The following is a 19,868-nucleotide window of genomic DNA, read 5'->3' as shown; positions in this document are numbered from 1 at the left end:
GGGAGCGATTTAGTTGGTGTCTCGAAAGTTGGACTTTCTAGCCTCATAGTTCTACATTTTGATTAACAGGGCTCTCTCCGTCACTCGTTTCCACTCGTTTCATACAATCGTAGTTCCAGTTTCATTTGAATATTAAGCAACCAAAGTCCATGAAATTTTGCACACTTATTCTAGAAACTAATATCTGTGTCTGTGGTGTTTTAGATTTTTCTAAAAATATGTAGTTTTAAAATTACAGGGGCTCAAAGATTTGTATGTTAATTTTTAAGACCACGTAACTTTGGAACCGAATATTTTAACAGAAATCTGGAAAACCACAGACATAGATATTAGTTTCTAGAATATGTCTGCAAAATTTCATGGACTTTGGTTGCTTAATATTCAAATGAAATTGGAACTACGATTGTATGAAACGAGTGACGGAGAGAGCCCTCTTAAAGTCAAACATCTACAGAGTATGCAGTAAATCGTAGATCAATTTAGCTCTGAAATTGCTTGCAACGTAGATATTCACTAAGCTATAGGATAAGCGCGTCTTGGTCTTTGAGTAGAACTTATATGGATAAAGTTCGACAAGTAAGCGGATTCATTTGACAGGGTAACGCGTTTGGCGTGCAATAAAGTTGAACTTTGTTACTTGTTCTTGTTGGATTTAAGCTGGACTCTGACATATTGGGATGTCTTAAAAGCAATGTTACTTCTTGCGAACTTTATGCAGCTCTAACCTGTTTTTAACAGTCAAAAGAAGTGATTTAAGTTATGGCAATGAATGCTTTAAACAATATTCGGTGAGATTGGATGTCTGGCTGTTATAATATCATGATCAATTGATCAAGTCAAAAGTTAGTCTATTAGTTTTATCTACCACGTTCATAAAGGCTCTTAAAGATTAGTTTAAGATTCTTAGTTACTTTGAACGTGATCGCGTCCTGCGCTCCTCTTGCGATTTTAAGCTTAAAATGACCAAATGCAATACGCATAGCTACTCGCAATCATCTGTACTAATATTATAAATGCCAAAAGTGTGTCTGTCTGTCTGTCTGTCAGCTACCTTTTCACGGCCCAACAGTTTAACCGATTCTGACGTTTGTACAGAGTTAGCTTATATCCCGAGGACGGACATAGGCTACTTTTTATCCTGGAAAATCAGAGAGTTTCCACGGGATTCCTAAAGACCGTCCGCTCAACCGATTTATATGAAATTTGGTACCGAGGTAGCTTGCGTCCATGTTATTGACATAGAAAAATTTTTTATCCCGGAAAACCAAACAGTTCCCACCTGATCTTCAAAAACCTAAATCCACGCGGACGAAGTCGCGGGCATCCTCTAGTTTATAATAAAAGCCTCACTGTGGAACGCACTCCCGGTCCCGGTATATTATATACATAATATGTTATAGTATGTACCTATTAGAGTGTATGTTTATGTATACCTGTGTATTAAATTGTATAGTTGCATTGCGACTCCCCGTCTTGTAGTTTTATAAGTTCTTAAGTAGCTCTATGGGTTGCCTGGAAGAGAGATCACCCTTTGTTTTTAAGTCTATTCTGTATTTAATTATTTGTCGTAGTTATAAGCAACTAGGGGATGCCCGCGGCTTCGCCCGCGTGGATTTTGATTTTTTTAATCACGTGGGAACTCTTTGATTTTCCGGGATAAAAAGTAGCCTATGTCCTTCCCCGGGATGTATCCCAAGTCTGTACCAAATTTCATTAAAATCGGTTCAGCGGTTGGGCCGTGAAAACGTAGCAGACAGACAGACAGACACACTTTCGCATTTATAATATTAGTATGGATGAAGATGTTCAAATAAATAATTATAAATAAAATAAAGGATCTCCTTAGTCTAAACACTAAACAAACATTTGTTGAGAGGACTAAACTAAATGAGCACTAAGCGATATATTTACAAAGGCCCGCTAGAAATCACAGAATCGTGTACTCTTACTTAGCGTTGAGAACGTCAACGGATAGTCACGAAGTTATTGTAGAAAGTCAGTGAAAACCGATGAACACTATAATTTAAACTGTTCCCGATATTAGATGATCGTTTGTTTATAATAATTTACTATGTGATGTCTTTCCTTCTTCCTCGCAAAATAGTTTCGAAACTTTCTTTAAATCCATACTTACTTCCATAGTAATATTATTTAAATGCGAAAGTGTGTCTGTCTGTCTGCTAGCTTTTCACGGCCCAACAGTTTAACCAATTATGATGAAATTTACCACCAAAAAAGGAACTTTGAACTAGGTTTTTAAATTTGAAGGACATAGACTTTTTGTCCAAGAAAATCAGAGTTCCCACGGGATTTCAAAAACCTAAATCCACGCGGATGACGTCTCAGGCATCATCTAGTATTGTAATGTTTGGTGAAAAAAACTATGGAGATGATTTGATGGAATGAATAGGTATATTAGTGCAACCTGTATCTTTTTGCTTAAATTAACTACCTATACTTATGTCTGTTCATTTACTCTTCTAAGAGCAGACACGTGCTTAGTAGTGGGTGGCGATAGATCGAGATGATGATGAATATGCCGAATTATTTATCAATATTAGTAATTTACAACATAGGGTTATTCAAGGGGCGGACCAACAAATTCCTGAAAGGTTGGCAACGCATCGGCGGCTCCACTGGTGCTGCAAATGTTCATGGGCGGCGGTAATCACTTAACATCAGGTGACCCGCTTGCTCGTTTACCCGCTATTTTTTATATAAAACTAGCCGATGCCCGCGACTTCGCCCGCGTGGATTTAGGTTTTCCTAAATCCCGTGGGAACTCTTTGATTTTCCGGGATAAAAAGTAGCCTATGTGCTAATCCAGGATATTATCTATCTCCATTCTGAATTTCAGCCAAATCCGTCCAGTGGTTTTTGCGTGAAGGAGTAACAAACATACACACACACACACACACACACACACATACACATACAAACTTTCGCCTTTATAATATTATTAGTGTGATATTAGTGTTATATAGTGTGATCTACAAATGTGCTATCAAGTTATAATAAATTCGTGGTCATTGGATAGACTATGTAGGGAGTTCCACGTGCAACGAGTTTGCACCGTCCAAAGTCAGCGCCAGTTCTCTGTGATTCGTTTCATGTCGTCTATCTATCTAGTGGGGGTCTGTTAACGCTGTGTTTGCTGTTCCGAGGTCTCCATTCGAGCATCTTAGGACCCCACAAACATTAACACATTTATCAACTGATATTGTTATGAACTATTTATCTAAAAATGCCTTGCATATCCTGATAGAACATTAACCATTGTCTTACCGGATTATGTAGCTTAGAAATGCCTGCAATCTATTGGTATTGTAGTACAGTTTATCACTCCTTGCTAATAAAAAGCTACGCTTGTGATTCACGCTTGACCGCGCGTGGCCATTGTCAAGGAACCACGCGTCGTTCCGCGTTGCTAACTGAATTGAATGAATGAATAGAATAATTACATTCCATATTCGGGCTTATTATGCTGAGTGCATTGGACCTTTGAAGTGAATTACCTATAGTTTATATTTAGTGGTTTATTAGGGCTGTGATTTATGCTTAGTTTTACCAGCCTCCTAACTAACAAGATGGCGAAGTCGATGTTAATGAGCTTCTGCGTAAATTGTGTCTGAATAGGTAACTGTTAATTATTATCAGCAGGTCGATACCGGAATACCTACATCAATCAATTACAATCGCAATTGTTGTGATTGGCTGAATTTATCAAGTCAAAGGGTCAAAGGTATTCTTGTGGCAACAATGCATTTAAATTGTAACCAATTATAGTGAGCGAGTGTCGGCCAATTAGAGGTGATTGTGATCGTCGACACTTTAGCTGTTTTATCGTAATTTAATTTTTAATTGAATAATTAGTTGATAGGCAGTCAATAATTCAATTATTGAATAATTAAATTATTGAATTATTGGCTAATATGCAGAATCTATCGTGTAATGGATGCCTGGCTTCACTCGCATGACATTTGGTCAAAGCGAACTTTATGTACTTGTAGTACCTAAGTATATAGTCGATGTAACAGTAATTTCATTACGCTCCGACAGACACTCGCGATGCCGCGGGGAATAATATTATAAAGTACTGTTAACTGATAATTTTCTTCTACTTTATTAGCTCTCTTAATTATCGACTGTTAATTATTTCACCTGATGTGAAACCTGCTCTTTTTAAATAATAAAAAAATGTTTATTTTATTTTACTTTTGCAATGTTTGTACGCCAACATGAAATTATTTCGTGAGTCAAGACCCAAAATTACTTCAAAAGCAATTGTAAAAGTATGTCTATAGTAACTGATTTGGGAGGGGCAACTGATTTAATTAACAAGTGTAAATAAAAAATTTATAACACCCCCGACAAGTGAAGGTTACAGTAACTAGAAAAGAGCTGATAACTTTCAAACGGCTGAACCGATTTTCTTGGATTATAGCTAAGAACACTCTCGGTCAAGTCACCTTTCAAACAAAAACAAACTAAATTAAAATCGGTTCATTAGTTTAGGAGCTACGATGCCATAGACAGATCACAGATACACACGTCAACTAAGGGGTGTTATACACCCCTCTTTTTGGGTCTGGGGTTAAAAACTGCCGTACACCTTCCAATTTAGTCCGCTTCCAACTTCACCTGTAATAAGAGCCCTAAATAGGGAGAAAGAGACTTGGTGATAATTTTGAAAATTCCTATTTCGTTCTCTTCAAATCGTCGTCATACATGGCACATTGGCGGATTTCCACACGGCCTATGTGCCCTGCACTTCAGCTTTTTAACCCTTTGGGATATGTCAGTTACTCTTCAAATTCCTACTACATGGACAAGCTTGGTTCTTTACTGTTAAGCTGATCCATTTTGTCCGAATATAATCCGAGGCTATTAGCAAGTGAAGTATGTAAGTCCGACCTTTGTGGACATCTTTCGAGAGATGGTTGGATGGTTTTGGTGGTTCTAATATTTGGAAAGATGGAGAAGTAAAGAGGTTTATCCGTCGTAGGTAGGTATGCCAAAGATATAATAGAAATGAAATTATCCTGATCTGTATTCTGTTAGCTCTTTTCTTCCCGGCTTTAATTTGTAGAAATTAACGTTAAGAATCAGAGCTGGATTCATTCAGTTCTTTGACTATTCAAAATTCAATGGAGCTTGCAAACTCGATTTGAATAAATCTTAGCTTAATACCTACTTGGAATTTGAAAAGCGTCACATTTTAAAAATTCTAGAATTTTCTTGCTTTTATTTGAAGTAGATAAGTACAAGTGGATTTTACAAAGAAATAGCGGCGAATTCCGGCATGTTTGTTGGAATCTAAGTACGAAATTATTCGGGTCTACATTCCTAAGGGCCAGCGCATACGGAGTGGAATAGAGCCAAGTATTGACAACAACTTAAACCCAGCTTTATGTACCGAGACATATGGTTGAAATTGGTAGCAGTAATCAGCCTGTTTGTATCCACTGCTGGACATAGGTATTCCACACACGGTTCTCCGCCTTCCTCCCCAACCTACTATCTTCTCAAGGTCGTCAGTCCTGCAGATTGGAGGTTCTCCCACACTGTTCTTACTCCACTCCAGAACCATCTGCCTCAGTGGCCATTGGTTCAGCGACAGACATGGCCTGCCCACTTCAGCTTATTAATTCGTTGAGTATGTCGGTTCCTTTGGTTCTCTTACGGATTTCCTCATTACGGACTTTGCCAACATAGTTGAAATTAGTATACTGAAAACAAAACACAGAGGAGACTCTAATGACCGTCTTTATACCAAAGTTGATAAAGGTTAGTTTGAGCTGTTTTCAAAAAAACTGCGCGCGTCTCCGCTCCACTTGACTCTACCGGTGTGCACCTAAATCTTTCAAACAGAGCTGAGTGGCTGAGATGGGTTTTCGTGTGGCATTCTGACTATCAAAGCCAACCTATCTTTGGCATTTCAAGAGAATTCTGACTTACCTTTGATTTAAAAGTTCAAAACATTTTCTACAGTGATGAAACTAGTTTCTCTATCAAGGAATTGTGGGCGGTTATCTAAGTTGCTTTGATACGTAAAAGTTTCTTTGCAACTTTTAATGACTTTTCTTGGAAATGACTTATTCTAGATTGGCTAAGATTCTTTTGGGAAGAGTTTAAACGTGGCTTGTTACTAGCACAGTGTACCTAAGCGATTATAATCTCTTTGGAGTTATGTGTTTTTTAATCAATTAAATATAAATACCATTAAATGGTATCACCGTTCCTTCCCCGTTATATATTTTCCTTCACCGTTAAAGCAAAATTTGCTTTAACGGTGAAAATAATTAAATAATTAATTAAATAATAATAGGTAAATTGAGGAAAATATTTCATGGTTATTTTTTATTTATTTATTTTTTATTAATTTTTGTTTTAGAGGCAATATATAGGGGATACTCCGTGAAAATTTCAACTCTCTATCTATTACGGTTCATGAGATATAATCCTCTGACAGACAGACAGACGGTCACCGGAAGCTTACAAAAGCACACTTTGGCGGCCTTATACGGAACCCATAAAGCCTCTCAAATTATGATGACAGTGCCCGATTTCACTGATTTCACCGTATTTGCAGACATAATAAACCAGGAGAACATAACATCTGGAGGGATAAACATATCTCCACTATACTGGATAAGATCTGAAGTTACGACATCACCCGTATTTTTCCTCGCTGTGCAAACACAAGATAGTGGAAATATTTACGCAAGGTAACTGAAACCGCCGGGTAACGCCGTGCGGTAAATAGGTCATCCCAAAATGATAACGTTCCCAGGCTACGAGATTATGAGTATAAACATTTCGCGGTGTAAGCAGGAAACAATGTATTTTAGACTAGCTGATCCATCTTGGCTTCGCTTTGGCGGGCTTTTTGCGGATCCATTTTACGGCGGGCGTGTGTGCGCCAAACCGCTTTCATTAGAAAGGTAATAAAGCGAAGATGGGTTTCACTTCAGAGTGTTTTTTTTGCGAAGTACCACACGCTGGATATCTGCTAGTACATATTTAAAATGTGCTAAACTTTCTTTTCCAAGTGCTTAGGGCCGATCCTAAAAGCAAGGTGAAGTAAGAGTTGTTTTAACATATTCTATAGTATACCTACATACGAGTATTGACGTAGGTGAATTGGGTGAAAATTTGTTATCTTTGCTGTGTAAGTAAGTGGGTGATTGTGATAACAGGTCATACACCTGTAAAAAACCGGTTATTTGGGTCGATTTTTCACAATGGAAACTTTAATTGCGATGTTACTTTAGTAGCTTTCTAGTTTTACTTTAACAACATGATAATAATTCTTATCACTTCTTTGGAGTTAGCAAACTAACCGAAACCAATTGAGGGCTTAAGTAGACAATTTTTAATTCTAACTAGTCGAATTTTCATTATTGTAAGGATCATATCAGTCGGAAACCTTCCGTCGATATAAAAAATAAAATAAAATAAGCAATATCTATTTAACCCAAAGATATTTCTAGAAGATATCATATTACGCTAAAGATATTATGCGAAACTTAAATACTTAAAGCAAGTAATGTTTGAAAGCTCGTTGACCTAACCTACAAACGGACTAACTGGCTAGTAAGGGCCTGCCCACGAACTTTTCATTACTGTGCGTCCGCACACTGCTCTACTCGCACAATTAATCGCGACGCTGCGCCGCCGGCCGCCGCACTAGGTCGCTTGCCTTTGCAACGCGATGGACGTCGAAACTCTGGCAGCCAGGTGAATTTACACATGCAACTTGTTGCCATCCGTGCGGCTTGTTGCAAAAGGAGACCGGAGATAAAGTGTGGACAAGTAGCATTGATTTTACTTACCATCCAGTTCTCACTGGCACATATCGTGTAAACTGTAAATGCAACTTCAAAACAAACAGTTTTAAAGTACCTGTTTATGTCAATTTAATTTTATACGATATAACAGAATAAAGAGTCCTTACAACCCTTTCATTATCCTTCATTATGTATCTCTAAATAGGGAATTTCCGCCCGTCGCCCCGCTCGCCGCACCGCTTATTCGTGGGTGGGTGGTTACTGAGCTCAGTCTCTTTCTTCCCGTCTTTCAAATAAACAGTCATAATGAGGTCACAGTTAGATCGTAATTTTCATGAAAGCCCAGTTCTATCTTTAACCTATTTAAAAAGTAAAATGTTAGTGAGATATAACTGTAATAAGGCATTTTACGCAGTTAAAATGTTAAAGGCACCTTAAAAATTTTGTTTTGTTTTTTGCTTATGTTTTTGGCATTTGCTGTATAGGAAAAATGTCAAATAAAAAGAAATAGAAAGATTTTTCCTTCAAATAAGCTATTACAAGTGCTTTTGAATCGTCACAAAAATCTACCACTGGTTTGGAAAGCCTTTCCTCCCGAGAAAATCTAGCGAGAAACTCGGCGGTTGCTCTTTTCGAATACTCAATTCACAAAAAAAACATGTCAATATATATTTAAGTAGCTGTCAAATTAAAAGAGGCTAATTCACTTTTTGGGGTCAAGTTGAGTTTTAACCACGATTGGATTTGATAGGTATCGGTTAATGACAATCACTGCCTAATCATGTGATGATGCAGATTGCGGTTAACAAAGGAAAATATTATAATTTAAACATAATTTCCGTGCATATTTAACTATGCCAATACCATCAGTTGGTAGGCATTCAACCATGAATATCTCCATGGAAACACCCGAACACCTCATAATATTATCTACTATCATGAGTCACCGTATTGTACCTAGCTCCATAATAATAGTTTATAGGTGTTGATAAATGTATGGAAAACTCTCGAAAATTTCTATCAAATAAATCGATCAACGGTCTTACTACCTATAGTGTGCGACAACTTGAGATGGCAACCTAACTTTTAAAAACTGCTCAGCACTGATGAAGTCATCAGCATTTTTCTGGTGTTTCAGTATTGAGAAATTTTCTGTATGCGGCTTGTTCTATAATGCCTGAAATCGTCCTACGCTGATATTCGGTGGCGTATCTACTTGGTAGCCCGTACCATTTGTAATGCGAAGCTACCACCTTTTTTTAAAGAATACTAGTCATGATATTTCATGACTAATATGGAGAATATTACCCTCCAATTAAGCGTTAAGCTTGTGCTAGGAGTAGGTACGACATTAGTGCAAAGGGTTTGAACCGCCGACCTTTCGGAATCAGTCCGCTCCTCAACCGTTGAGCTATTGAGGCTCTAAAGCTTTGTCAGCACTTGAGCTATTTAAGAGTGTTGCTAAATGGCTCATTGCAGTGTGTGGCCGTACGCACTTACGCTACCGCGAATTCAGAACTAGCCACTTAACATGCTCAAAATCTTTATCATAATTCATAATCATAATCATTTGTAGATGGTTCAATATGCTAAACGTTCTTTTCCTTTGTCCTCAGCTTCTCCCAGAAGGTGGACGAGGAGGAGGGCGGCGGGGGCGGCGCGCTGCATCCACCGGACGGCTTCTACTCTCATCAGCACAGCATCCACAGCGGACACCATGGTCACAACGCGGAGCCTGACCGGGGCTACATGGACGGCAACCGATACGTCACCGCTGTGCACAGACCTTTGCCTGGTGAGTACACGGACTTGTACGAAGCGATTTGCCTCCTCGTTTCTAATTCGAACCGCTAGAATATAGAACACCCTTCCAGCATCAAGTAGTAAATAAGATAGGAATAAGAGAGGGTATTGGGTACCTTCAATTTAAGAGTAAATAGGCATCTTCTAGACAAGAGTGCTAAATTTTAGGCTGCAACGTCAGCAGGTCTAATTGCAGCCGAGCGCTAGTTTATAAATTAAAAAAGTACAAATTTTCAAACCATTGAAAAAAAATTAAGTTATCCCACTTCATGCCAACAGCAGATGTCAGCAGCCAACGCGACTACGCTAAAGTAGACTGGAAGTACATGGAGGATAAAATAATAAATCAGCGCAGTTTATAGACCATAGCTTGGAGAGACGTAAACATGACTTTGCCTTCTGAGAGAATCCGGTGTAGATTCTCCTTGAAGGTCAACCTAGTTACCTTATCTTCTTTTCAAATTCTATGTAAAAAGTTAGTCGCCTCTGGTGTGTCTGTCAAAAATGTCCCAGGTTATGTTAATACACGAATTACGGACGCACTAGAACGAAGAAGTACCTTAGTTAACTACTTATACAATGAATCTCATAAATGGTAAGCGTTTGCCTGGTTAGAGAATGCCTGTTTAATCGCATTTTGAAGATACCTAAAACATAAATGGGAGCACAAATGCCGGAAGGGAATTCCACACCCTAATCACGCGCTTTGCGGGTCGTATCGCAAACTTTAGACCTCTGCAACATTGTAGTATGGGGTCAGAATTTGTAATAACCCCATTTACTTTAAGGCTCTAGCAGATACGATGCTTTTAGCATCAGCAATCGGCGATTAAGTCGCTTTTCGGGAACTTGATGCTGCCTTTGAACGTTTTACTTTACAAACATACTGCAACCTCCAGTCGCAGCAATCAACTCGATGCAGTGTCCAAACGCTCCAATCCAGCGATTTCAGTACAGCTATCGAACGCAGAAAGTCGTGAAAACGTGATGCAGCATCGAAACATCGAAATCGTTCCAGTACGATGCCGTGTAGAAACCAAATGGGTATGCGTTTAGCAAAAACTGCCATACCCCTTTCAGGTTAGCCCGCTTGTATCTTAGACTGCATCATCACTTACCACCAGGTGAGATTGCAGGCAAGGGCTGACTTGTATCTGGATAAAAAAATATTAAAAAGAGACAATCCCTAAAACCTGCGATTTCAACGATGCTGCATCGATGTAGTCACAAAGTTGCTGATCACCGATGTTAAAAGTACCGTGTGTCCTAGGGCTTTAAACCTGATTTGAGTTTAACATCTGCTAATTTTATAGGCACATCTTTACTAGCATTTTGCAAGTTACAATAATCGACAGATGCTCAATGACCCTTTACTTTCTTCTTATCTCCCCTTCGATCAAAGTAGGCGGGATTTTCGACGAAAAAGTTTTATCGCGTCGTCATATCGAGATTATAACTATTTTACTGGTCAATTCCTATCTTGTGAGACAGGAAATACACGCAATATTGTACAAGGCTGACCGGTTGCACTTGGCGTCAAAGTTTTATGTTGCATCACATAGTTTGCCCGCGACCTCGTCCGCATCGATTTAGGTTTTTAAAAAATCTCATGGGAACTTTTTGATTTTCCGGGATAAAAGTAGCCTATGTCACTCTTGCAAAAAACTAGGTCGATCCATTGCTCTGTTGCAACGTGATTGAAAGACAAACCAAAAAAAACAACAGACAAACACATTTTCGCATTAATAATTATATGGGTAGTGATAATATGGAGAGTGATGTGTGTGCAATAAAGATTTCTAAAAAAAGATAAGCTGAGATGTTCGTTTCTCTTAATTCGTATTTTACTCTGTCTGACAATTGTGTATCAAACACAATTTTAATATATTCAATAAAATTTGTAATTCGGGAGTTGTAAATTCCGTACCCCCCCATAACGAGACTTCAAAGTAAGCTCTTACAAAATACCGCAGAATAATACCTAAAATCGCTGACGAAGTTTCTGCAAGCGGGAGAATTACAAATAAGTTGTTCGTTTTAAACAATTCCGTCGTATCAGTTGGTGTTTAATGTTAATTTTAATTACCGCATTGAACGCTTATCGTTCACGTTTTTTTGTGTTCTTTACTTAGCCTTGAATGTTTATTAAGTACGAGTAGTTACTTAGGTACGCATCAAGTTTGTACGCGACTTTTTTTACTGTAAATGATTAGTTAAAACACAACCAGGAACGATACATTTATAAAATTAGTTGTAAAGCCACATCTACACTAATGATTAGCATTTTTTTGATCATTCATCATCATCATCATCGCGTGCCCCCTTCGAAACGAAGTTTGGCGGTCACCATAAGAAAAACCTTTCTAAAGCCCCTTCTTTTAATTTTGGATTACTATAAGCATTGCAAACACGTATTTAAGTCTACACCAAAATTTATACATCGATACAGTAATTCTCGTCGAACAAGACTAACACAATTTTGGAATGGACAAAGTTCTAGAAGAAATTCTAATGTGTGTGTGTGCTCCTAAAAATTAAAAAAAAAAAAATATCTTCAAACAATACCCCTATTGGTTTGCGTTATACATATCTGAGTTTTTACTTTATAAGAGAAAATTTACTTGGTTCCAGCACTAAACCACTCCAACTCGTCATGCTCGTCAGCGTCGAACGCGTCGACGGGCGCGGCGCTGTGCGCGGGCTCAGCGGAGCCGGCGCCCCCGCTCTACATCGCCGCTCCGCCCGAGGGCTTCGGGATGGCCGTTCATACCAACAGGTATGAAAACATTATTAGGTATGTAACTTTTGTTCTTTTTACCACTTAATTACTCCAACTCGTGCTCGTCGAGCATCCACGACCCACGCACTTCGGGCTGGGCCTTCATACCAACAGGTAAGAAAACGGTATAAGGTACATAACTATGCTACTTTTAGCACTAAACCACACTGACTAATCATGCTGGTCAGCGTCGAAAACGTCGGTAAATTTCGGGCTGGACGTCACTGCTAACTTGCCATGATCGTCGAGCGAATCGACATACTTCGAGGTGGCCATTCATACCAACAGGTAAGAAAACATTATAAGTTATGCAACCAATGTTCGTTGTAGAACTAAACCACAGACTTTGGACTGGTGTTTATACCGACTGGTATGAAAATCATGAATGTGGAATGAGGGTTTGATGTTCACACAGGTTTGAGGAATTTTGTACACTCTCTGGCGATGTCCTAACAGGTGGTATATTTTTACGTACTCCATTGGGATCTGTTCCAGTTCATACCTACCTACAACTACTCTTTGTTTCGAGAAACGAAGAAAAGAAAACTTTCCAGTCGTTGAATTGTTGATGATGAAAAGTAAAAAAAATTGGTGATAATAATACCAGATTTATCTGATTTCTGCGTTACGATAAATCCAAGCGGCTACAACGCTCTTCATGATTTTACATGGAAGGGATGTATTACGAAGAAATATGGAAAAAAAGTTTACCTTCGTTCTTAAAAAATCATAAGAACATTAAAATAAAGATATATATCAGCATTATACGTTTCTTAAGGATATTTTGTCCGAAACCAAAAATGCAAAATTATCGCTAAGTGTAAATTGGATAGCCGCCTATTCAATTGCAAACACTTTTTGTGCAGCTTTTTTGTCAAGCTATGAATTAGAAAGTTTTCACAGTTAATTATACACGTTACGTAAAGTGGCTATGCTCGGATATTATTTTGAATATTGTATTCATTCAGGGTCAAAGCACATTGCGGCAAATGACACTTCTTGTCCAAAACGTTACGAAGTAAACTGAACTTTATCTCCTTCAACATACAATGTGAGTGAAACAAGCTTAAAAAGAGACGCAAATACACGCGATCGTATTATTTTTGATTTGAAGAATGTGTTCCACACTAATGTTTAAGTAAATTAAATAATGGAGATAAGATTCAGGTTGACATCTATAGACCGCACTTTGACTTTGCTTAGACTTAAGTTTCAGTTAAAACGAGACAGATTTATGCCAGCGGTATAACGCTGTCTCGTTTTAACTGTGTCTTATGTCTAAGCAAAGTTTAAGTGCGCTCTATAGGTAGATGTCAGCCTCAGTGTACTAGACATTGTTACAAAAGACGCATCTCCCGCAATGTGCATTAAGCTTTAAGATCTAGTAACTTTCTAAGTAATGCTAAAGAAACTTTGAACAAAAGTACAATAAATCATGCAAACAAGATTATAATTTGTGACACATTATTTATTAGCGGAGTTCTCGTGTCTTGGGTTGTTAAGGAGAGACAGTTCTTATTGAGATTTATTCAGTCTGTGAAGTTTAATATGTACATGCTCTATAATTTAGAGATCTTATACACTGGGACGCCCCATGGTGACATCGCTAGCTAAGTAGCGATGGGTATCTCTGGCTACCAAATAAGTAGCACAACAACATAACAGTAGCTAACACAAATATACGGGCGGCCGTCCTGGCGATCAGTTGGCCACTGAATGAGCGAGGCGTGGTTTACTCGTACATCTAACTACTCGCCAGTACTACTAAACACTGGCGAGTTGACTATATGTCGCCAAAACGTCGCCAGAGTATCCAATCTCCGCGTAGAAAGCCGGTCGGTCGTGGCTACGCTTCCAAATTGGCGACGTCAACAGACCGTAGCCAAGTCACATATTTCAATATGAATTGTTTGGATAAGTAACCAGCGACGTCGCCAAGGCGTCCCAGCGTGTTAGCGCTCTTAAACACGCATGGAAATGGTGGTCAGGTCCTTCCTTCAATAATTCTAGTCAAACAATATATCTTTCTCTGGTTTATATATTAGTTTACATGTATTAAATCTTCCGTAGGCGAGGCACAGATGCGGGAATCATTGGCACGACCGGAATGACTCAAAAAGACCCTACTTTGCCACAAAAACGTGGCAAATTGACGCGAGGGTATGTCCCAAACCAGGAATGCGTATTCGCTAACCTAAAATTCCATATAATACTGTTCCCGCAACTTGTATGCGTAACTATTTCACTTTGCCAACGAATGAAGCTTGTAACAAAATCACCGATCTCACTTTTCGTCCTGCCTTGAATTTTGTACCCGATTTCAGAAACTCTTTAGTTAATCTGAATCTAACCCGTAAAACGCATGTGATAAAGCCATACTTGAATTTTGAACTGTTATTATCGACCCTCATAAAACTTAATTCTTCATCAAAAACAATATGTAGCATGAATGATGATAAAATCTTACTAATTGCTTACCTATCTATCTATACACATAACATAATCAACAAAATAATGAAACTATCTGATAAATGATATATATCACTCTTATACTTAATTATAAATATCATTTGCGTCAATATTCTAATCTTCTGGGTTATCAATTTATCAGGTTTGAACTGGCATGGATATAATCAATCTTTTCTAACTATATTGTCACTGTTACACCAATTTAATTTCTAATTTATTGACATCTAATTTCTATAATATCTATCAAAGTATTCACTGTTATTGAGGCCACTTTGCGGAATAAATCATATCTTCACATCTTCACATAAAACTATTAGCAATTGTTTTTCAAACATTGTATACTATATTTATATTTAGATAAATCATAGCTAAATCGTTCTTCCTAGAATAAAATTCGTCTAATGTTTAATTAGTATGCTCTTTAGCTGTTCATTCACACTAGTTCATTGTTTACTGTGTAAATAAAGTAATGCAACATAATATTATTGATTTTTATCAAGATTTGATATCAATACAGTTACTGATCTAAATCTTTAAAGTGATTGTCTCTTGTATTTGATCGCTATTTTATTTGTCTCTACTATTATTTCGGATAGCATATTACTTAAATTGTTTTTAATAAAACATGATCAACAATATATTTACAATCATTAAACGATTATAAATAAATTAAAGCAAGATTCCTATATTCTTTTATATATTTCAACACCTTGCAAACTCTAAGAACCACTAAATAATCAAAATTTAAATTCTTGGTTTTATTTCATTTTATTCCACACCATTTTTTGTTTTATGACCTTCTTCATCACCTGACCAAGATTTAGATTTTCAAATCCACCAAAATGCATGGGTTATAAATCTTCATGTATTTCTGTACTAATTTTTACATTTGCTTTCTTTCAGTCGTTATGAAATGTCTCAGGACTTGTTAGACAAACAAGTAGAGATCTTGGAGAGGCGATACGGCGGTCTTAGAGCGAGGAGGGCCGCCGTCACCATACAGAGGGCGTTCAGGAGGCGACAGCTCCTGAAGAAGTTTAGTGCTATTACTGCCATGGCGAAAGCGGCTGACTCCACTGCGAGGAGGCATCAGGATGGTGCTGATCATCTCCTAGTTAATGGTAAGCGCAGTTATATGATAGTTCTGTGATAAGACTTAATCACATCATCATCATCATGCGATAAGATCGCCTTCTGTACCTACATTTAAAATTTCCTTTTTTGTTACCTGTCATTAGTGTTTTGTAGTGCAATAAAGTATATACATACATCAGATCAACCCATCGCCGGCCCACTTCAGAGCGCGGGTTTTCTCTCATAGTGACAAAGGTTTTGGCCAAGTGCTCAGAGTGAGAAGGGTTTAGACCGTAGTCTGCCAAGCTGGCCAAGTGCTTTTGTGTGATTGGAAGACTTTAAACACCTTTGAGAACATTATGGAGAACTCTCAGGCATGCAGGTTTCTTCACGATGTTTTCCTTCATCGTTAAAGCAAGTGCTTATTTACTTAAAATGCACATAACTCCGAAAAGTTAGAAGTGCGTACCCGGGAACGAACCGCCGATCTCCGATCAGGAGGCGGATGGTCTAACCACAAGGCTATCACAGATGATAAGACGGATCACGACAACCTATTAGCACACCCCTAACTTTTATTTTATTTATTTATTACTACTACCGGAACACCGGCCTGTCGACGTATCTCTTTGATCAAATTGAAGAAAATTTAGGACTTATTGAGTATTAATTATTAGCCCACTCCATAATCTGTGACACATCAAACAATAACAACCTTGAAAGTGTGATATCATAAATTATTATGCATAGGCTTGCATCACTAATGCCTTAGGCTTAGGCGCGACGTCTTAATTATAATTTCAATATTAGACTCTCTCTGCCTTCGTGAGACGCGAAATTTGCTGTAAACCCTTGAATAAAGCTGAGTTATAAATAACTAGCCGATGCCCGCGACTTCGCCCGCGTGGATTTTTTAGGTTTTTTGAAATCCCACACACACTCACACACCCACACTCACACACACACACACACACACACACACACACACACACACACACACACACACATACACACATACACACACACACACACACACACACACACACACACACACACACACACACACACACACAGACACACAGACACACAGACACACAGACACACAGACACACAGACACAGACACACACGCACGCACGCACGCACGCACGCACGCACGCACGCACGCACGCACGCACGCACGCACGCACGCACGCACGCACGCACGCACGCACGCACGCACGCACGCACGCACGCACGCACGCACGCACGCACGCACGCACGCACGCACGCACGCACACACACACACACACACACACACACACACACACACACACACACACAAACTTTCGCCTTTATAATATTAGTGTGATAGACTTAGGTGTACTCTATCAAAACTTGGAAATTAATTACATCAGCATTATGTTAAGTAATATTGATTTTCGATTAGGAAATCCTAAGGTGCAAGGTCGAACCGTTGCCCCGTCTCAGCATGATTAAAACCAACAAACAAACACAGTTTCTTATTAGTACTTAGTAGGAATATCTTGCTTTATAGATCAAAGACAACAGCCTTGTCCCGGAGAAGTTACAGAATTATGTAACAACGCCATTTTGTTATCTGTATCACAGTAATAAATGTGTTTGGATGTGTACGTCTAGACTACGAGGAACATACATAAATTCTCCCAATACTTTATCTAGTTAGGTCACTAAAAAGATCGGATTACTGTTGAGATAAAACTTACGACTTAACTTTATGCCTTTAGGGGGGGTCTATGTTATAAAGAAAACCTACTTGCAAAATCTCTAACTCAAATTTCTAGACCCAGGGCGATGGTTTGAGCTGTACCTACCACAGTTAATGGCAGTTAAAGAACTTGTAACTAAACGTCGAGGCTACGACGTCAATGGCGGGCGTCAAATGTTCCTAGATATGACGCTAGATAGCCTATGAATCGCCTATTTATCTTTGATTTCACGTCACCCATAGCCTAATATAGCCTCGATAGCTCAACGGTTGAGGAGCGGACTGAATCCCGAAAAGTCGGCGGTTCAAACCCCACCCGTTGCGCTATTGTCGTACCCACTCCTGGCACAAGCTTTACGCTTAATTGGAGGGGAAAGGGGAGTATTAGCCATGATTAGCATGGTTAATATTTAAAAAAATATATCATCGATTCAGGATCAACTCCCGAGAGTTCCCTCACTCTAGTTCACTTTGGCTGTACGATGATATCACTCAGTGTCTCTTTTATATTCTTCTTTTTTATGTTTTAGATATGGAAGATTTTTTATAGACTAGCTAACGCACACGGCTTGACGCATTTAGACTTTTTAAATCCCGTGCGATATGTTTAATTTTCCGGGACAAAAATTAAATTAAATCTATACGAAAATTCATCAAAATCGCTTAAACGGATAGACTGTGAAGAGGGGTTAGGCAGACAGATCCACTTTCGTATTTATAACTAGCCGATGCCCGCGACTTCGCCCGCGTGGATTTAGGATTTTTGAAATCCCGTGGGAACTCTTTGATTTTCCGGGATAAAAAGCAGCCTATGTGCTAATCCAGGATATTATCTATCTCCATTCCAAATTTCAGCCAAACCCGTCCAGTAGTTTTTGCGTGAAGGAGTAACAAACACACACACACACACACACACACACACACACACACACACACACACACACACACACACACACACACACACACACACACACACACACACACACACACACACACACACACACACACACACACACACACACACACACACACACACACACACACACACACACACACACACACACACACACACACACACACACACACACACACACACACACACACACACACACACACACACACACACACACACACAAACTTTCGCCTTTATAATATTAGTGTGATAGAATGGATAGGGATAATAATCGTGGATATTGTGGCTTTTATATATATTTAATTGTTATTTTTCAGGTAACGACATTTACGCCAACACGTTGCTACAGAAGAGTCCGGGCAGCGCGGAGAAAGTGCTCGCTCTTACGAGGCCCATGAGATCCATGTCGTTACGGGAACGACATGATATTGATATGAGGTAACTATTCATTTATTTAGATCCTTCTTTGCTTAAAGACAAGAGCAGCCCCTTACAATTTCTAATAGAAAAAATGTCTACTAGTTTTTAAGGTTCCGTACCTCAAAAGGAAAAACGGAACCCTTATAGGATCACTTTGTTGTCTGTCTGTCCGTCGTGTCTGTCAAGAAACCTATAGGGTACTTCCCATTGACCGGAAAAAATACCCGAGTACGGAACCCTCAGTGCGTGAGTCTGACTCGCACTTGGCCGGTTTTTTCTTGGTTTGGTTGAGAAATCGAATTCGACCTTGAATGAAAAGATTGAAAAGCTAATGAAAATGCATAAATAAAGTTTATTTCTTGTTTTTCAGTAACCACATGCCTTGTGACCCCCAAAGCGAGGTGGAAGCCATGGTGGCTCGAGTTCAGCAATCCGCTCACCAATTGCACATGATCGCTTCAGAAATACCCCCGCACCACAGGGGCGACACTGATAGTGGGGTAAGTGTATACTCCTGAGCCCTGACTTTTATTATTATATACTATAGGGATGCGCTTGACCACAATCACACCTGATGGAAAGTGATGATGTGGCCTAAGATTGGACGCGTTCACCTAGAAGATGCCTATTCACTCTTGTTTTAAAGATACCCGGATTGTAATTGGTAGGAAACACAGATCGCGGAAGAGTAGTCTTGTTAGTCCTATTGGTAGAACGAATTGCGAAGATGGGCAATAGCAATGGGCACTCGGCAGCTTTGGTCGCACCAAAAATCGCAGCGTTGGTAGACGAATCTTAATAGGACGAAATAGGTGAGTTAACGATCTTAGCCGAGTCCTTAGGAACCGCTGCAGACAAGTGGCATAAGATCGTGTTCTGTGATGATCCTTGCA

At 39.0% G+C, this 19,868-nt stretch overlaps 1 protein-coding gene across 7 annotated transcripts in view; it reads left to right on the top strand.

The window, feature by feature from the left end:
- The window catches only part of LOC123877246 (IQ motif and SEC7 domain-containing protein 2), a 212,255-nt gene that overhangs the window by 178,921 nt on the left and 13,466 nt on the right, over positions 1-19,868 (top strand). For 3 of the 7 annotated variants that reach the window (XM_045923800.1, XM_045923803.1, XM_045923802.1), the window contains exons 3-8: positions 9,407-9,585; positions 12,225-12,387; positions 14,443-14,532; positions 15,745-15,962; positions 18,873-18,993; positions 19,346-19,475. In XM_045923800.1, coding sequence (XP_045779756.1) covers positions 9,407-9,585; positions 12,225-12,387; positions 14,443-14,532; positions 15,745-15,962; positions 18,873-18,993; positions 19,346-19,475 — 901 coding nt within the window. The remainder of the gene's footprint in view (positions 1-9,406; positions 9,586-12,224; positions 12,388-14,442; positions 14,533-15,744; positions 15,963-18,872; positions 18,994-19,345; positions 19,476-19,868) is intronic. The other 4 variants (XM_045923801.1, XM_045923804.1, XM_045923806.1 and 1 more) reach the window with 3 other exon arrangements.

The sequence above is a fragment of the Maniola jurtina genome, chromosome 23 (assembly GCF_905333055.1).
Source record: "Maniola jurtina chromosome 23, ilManJurt1.1, whole genome shotgun sequence".
In the NCBI taxonomy this organism is placed as follows: domain Eukaryota; kingdom Metazoa; phylum Arthropoda; class Insecta; order Lepidoptera; family Nymphalidae; genus Maniola; species Maniola jurtina.
This window is presented reverse-complemented; position numbering and strand designations above follow the sequence as displayed.